The 3,936-nt window shown below is 64.3% G+C and overlaps 1 protein-coding gene across 1 annotated transcript; it reads right to left on the reverse strand.

Annotated features, from left to right (window-relative positions):
* Positions 1 to 1,099: 1,099 nt before the first annotated feature.
* On the reverse strand, positions 1,100 to 3,757 carry H696_02243 (hypothetical protein). Its single transcript, XM_009496145.1, has 6 exons — positions 3,416 to 3,757; positions 2,870 to 3,254; positions 2,465 to 2,721; positions 2,115 to 2,284; positions 1,863 to 2,001; positions 1,100 to 1,589 (listed from the first exon to the last, which is right to left on the reverse strand). Exons 1-6 carry the CDS (start codon positions 3,620 to 3,622, stop codon positions 1,314 to 1,316), a joined length of 1,434 nt encoding a protein of 477 aa, XP_009494420.1. The 5' UTR covers positions 3,623 to 3,757; the 3' UTR covers positions 1,100 to 1,313.
* Positions 3,758 to 3,936: the final 179 nt, after the last annotated feature.

Consider the following 3,936-nt stretch of genomic DNA (forward strand, 5'->3'; position numbering starts at 1 on the left):
CGACAGCAGGCGGCTCCTCGACAGCAGGCGGCTCCAAGGTCATAGGCGATTCCAACATTGAGGAAGTTTCCTCGACAGCAGGCGACTCCTCAGTTGCAGACATATGCCCCATGGTGGATGCATCAGCCATGGCATCCATGGTATCAACCAGGGGCATTGGCTCGACAGCAGACCCAGTGTCGTCGGTCGACATGGTGTCGAGAGCCTGCCAGGGGAAAAGAGGACGTCCGTCTTCGGTTGTGACGAATCACAGGGGGCAAGTGGATGCTAGAAAGTCGTCAAGTCACTCGCTGCAGGGCTACCTCCCCAACGCCGGTGGGTTGGACAGTGTGTCTGCCTTTCCTGGGAAATGGAGAGGTCGCACAGGAGGCTGGGCGCTTTCTGCACGGAGCCAAGCGAGGGCCGAGGCAAGGGCACGGGTGGATGGGGGGTCAGCCGCGAGCAGTAGAGGGCTGGGGAGATCTACGGCGTGGACGCACACAGGTGATCCAGAGACAAAGGAAGCGAGGGAGGGGCGGGGGGGGGGGGGAGGGACAACGAAGAGCAGAGAGGGGAAGGAAAGGAATAGATGTATGGGGGGAGGAGAGGAAGAGCGGTCGTATGATCCAGTCTGGAGCCCTTTCCCGGCTTGAGCCTGCCCCCTCTAGACATGGTGGTGACGCGGGGGGGGGGGGGGGGGGGGGGGGCGACGGATACACCGGCTGGTCCAGGGCCACCGCCATGCACCCGGCCCGAACGAGTTGCTGCCCCAGGCGAAGGACAGACCGAGGGCACAAGGGCGACGATTCACTCGGGCGGGCGATCCGGTGGAAACCCGGCGATCGGCCAGGTGCCAACGCTCGGCGTGGCGTCTTTGGGCTTGTGGATTCTTCGCCCTGCTGTGCCGCTTTCCCCCGCCCCCGCGCGAGGACACGCGCGTGGTATGGCCCTGCATGGGGGACTCGTCGGCCTCCCCATCCGCTTATGCCCCATCCACCGCCCTCGTCCCTCTCTGTCGGGGGACTGCCTTTGGCCCCGGGCCTTGCCTCGCTGCTCTTTGCACCCGCTCCGCACGCGCAACATGGACGAAAGCCACATTCACAGGTGCTCACATGCATATGGGGGAGGGCTGGCGTAGGCGCTTGGTTGCCCCTAAGGGGTGTCTATTATTGAAGGGGGGGGGGGCTGGCCATGATCGGCCCCTGGACTGGCGTCGATTTAGGCTGCCTCATTTGCCTGAATACCTGCTTGTTTCTTCTTCTTCTTTTTGCCCCACTTTCTACCGGCGAGTCACCTGCAGCAGGTGGAGGAAGGCCCAAAGAGCCGCACCACTCTCAGGCCTGAGCCGCGGCCCCGGACTCGCCCACGGGAGGTGACTCGCCAGCGGCAGGGAGGCTGTCCACCAGGGCCGATGCCCGGCTAGCCTGAGCCACCCCCTTGTTGGCCAGCTGCCCACAGGCAGCCATGATGTCTCGACCGCGGGGCCACCGCACTGTCACATGGATAATCTGCCCGCGGTGCCGGGAACTCTCATCGTGCAGGGCCGCCGTGAAGGCCTCGATGGCCTCAACCGTGGAGGTCCCATAGGGGGAGCCTTCCCACGGGTTGAACTGCAAGCAGTGGGGCAAACATGGCGGTGAGTGGACGACCTTTCCTGAGCATGCCACGCTCAAACACAGGCACATGCAGATGTGCGCGCTCGACGGCGAGCGACTGCATGTTTGTTTTCTTTTGCCCGCGCTTGTGTGTGTGTGTGTGTGTGTGCGTGCGTGTGTGCGTGTGTGCGTGTGTGCGTGTGTGCGTGTGTGCGTGTGTGCGTGTGTGCGTCGGAAGAAGGGAGGAGAGAAAGATGCACCAACCGGGGGGGGGGGGGGGAGACGCACTGGGATGAGGTTTACTAGCGAGGGGATCGGCCGCAGGAGGCGGGCCAGCTGACGGGCCTCCTCCACGGAATCGTTGACACCCTTCAGCATGACATACTCGAAGGTCACCTTTTTGGCGGGCTTATTCGTGGGGTATTTCCTATTTTCGCACGTCCATCAGGCAGCAAAGACCGGTTAGGGACACGGAGGGTAAAGGGCAAGCCGAAGGCTATGGCCATGGTCGAGGCAGGTGGCGCAAGTGCGCCGGCGCACCGACACGCATCCAGCAGCATCTCGATTGGGTACTGCTTGTTAATGGGGACCAGCTCATCGCGCAGGCGGTCGTTCACCGCATGCAGGGAGACCGCCAGCTCCACGCCAAGATCATGACCCATGCGCTCGATCAGCGGCACGATGCCCGACGTGGAAACGATGATACGGCGCTGCATGCACATCGTGCGTGCGTGCGTGTGTGCGTGTGTGTGTGTGTGTGTGTGTGTGTGTGTGTGTGTCAGTAATCCGTTTGCATGCGTGTGCAGGGAGCAGTCATGCTGCACTCTTTCGAAACGAAAGACAAAGGCGGCAGAGGGGCGGGGGAGGAGGAAAGAAACGCCCTTACGCACCCGCGACAGAGCCAGACCATCCTCCGAGGAGAGGACCTCCACCGCACGGGTCAAGTTCCGGTAGTTGAGCAGCGGCTCGCCCATGCCCATCATGACGATGTTGCTGACAATGCGCTCTGGCCGGCTGCTTGGGAAGTCGCCGAGAGCCAAGCGCTGCGAGAGGAACTGCGCGACGATCTCGCCACTGGACAGATTCCGCAAGGCGGCCTTGGACATGGCCCCGGTCCGACAGAACGAGCACTGGAGCGAGCAGCCAACTGAATGGCAGCAGGCCGCGGGCAAATAGCCGAAGCGGGGGGAGGAGGCCGGAATCGGAGAGTCAGATGGGGATATGGGGCAGCAAGTGGCAAAGATGACGAGCAAGCCAGGGCCATGCCCCGGAAGGAGAAGACCATCACCACATACCCTGAGACGAGAGACACGCGGTGCCGGTGCTGCCACGTGGGATGAACACCGTCTCGATGACGCCCGGCTTCTTGGCTGCCGAGGCGAGGCTCTTCCACATCCCGGGGCCCTCATCTTGCAGGTCAGGACGAAGGCCGATCCCGCGCTCCGGGTCGAAAGGCGCATGAACGCACGGCCGGTCCGGGCCAATGGACTCCGGCATCACCAGCGACCCGTCCAGGCGAAGGAGCCACTTGCGCGTGTCGTCATCACTGCGCAGGGGATCCACCACGCTGGGCAGACCAAACTGGAAGATCTCTCGCGCCAGGCGCTCTCGCAAGGGCAACGAGAAGGTGGTCATCTTGTAGGGGTCCACCACGCCCTGCTGATAGATCCACGACCAGAGCTATCCCCCATTCCGGCGACTATGTCAGCGCACACACACACACACACACACACACACACACACCATGCGAGCAGAAGGCCGGACCAAGGGCACCCGGTGGCCTCCGGAGAGGCAACTGAAGGGGCATGCAGAAAGGGGGGGTGGCAAGTGCCCGGACGTACCTGGCGCGCGCGGTACGGCTCCAAGTCGAACTCCTGCATCCGAGCAATGAGCTCGGACTTGGTCATGTCATACACCCAGGGGCGTGGGGCCGGCTGCTCGGCCACAGCCGGTGACGCCAATGACGAGGAAAGGGATCGGCGTGCCAGTGCCGAGAGGAGGGGAGCCCACCGGTGGGCAGATCCCCGGCTGACATGCGAGGAGAGCATGTCGGATGGGGTCGGATGGGGTCGGATGGGACAAGGGCACTGGGCAAGGGGCGGCGATGTATGGGCACACCAGGCGAGGCCGGGGAGTGGAGAGCAAAACCCGGAGGGCGAAGGGCGGAGGGCGGAGGGCGGAGGGCGGAGGGCGAAGGGTGGAGGGTGAGGAGGGGGGGGGGAAGGAGAAGGGGGCTTCCCGATCGCGTGGCCCGCCCCCGCCAGGCGGGACCGCTGGCCCATGGGGGCCGATCAGCCACACGGCCCCACACCACGTTGCGCCCCTATCGTCCGGCCGGGCTGCCCCCCCCCCCCCCCCCCCC

Source organism: Fonticula alba (assembly GCF_000388065.1).
Source record: "Fonticula alba strain ATCC 38817 unplaced genomic scaffold supercont2.3, whole genome shotgun sequence".
Taxonomy (NCBI): domain Eukaryota; order Rotosphaerida; family Fonticulaceae; genus Fonticula; species Fonticula alba.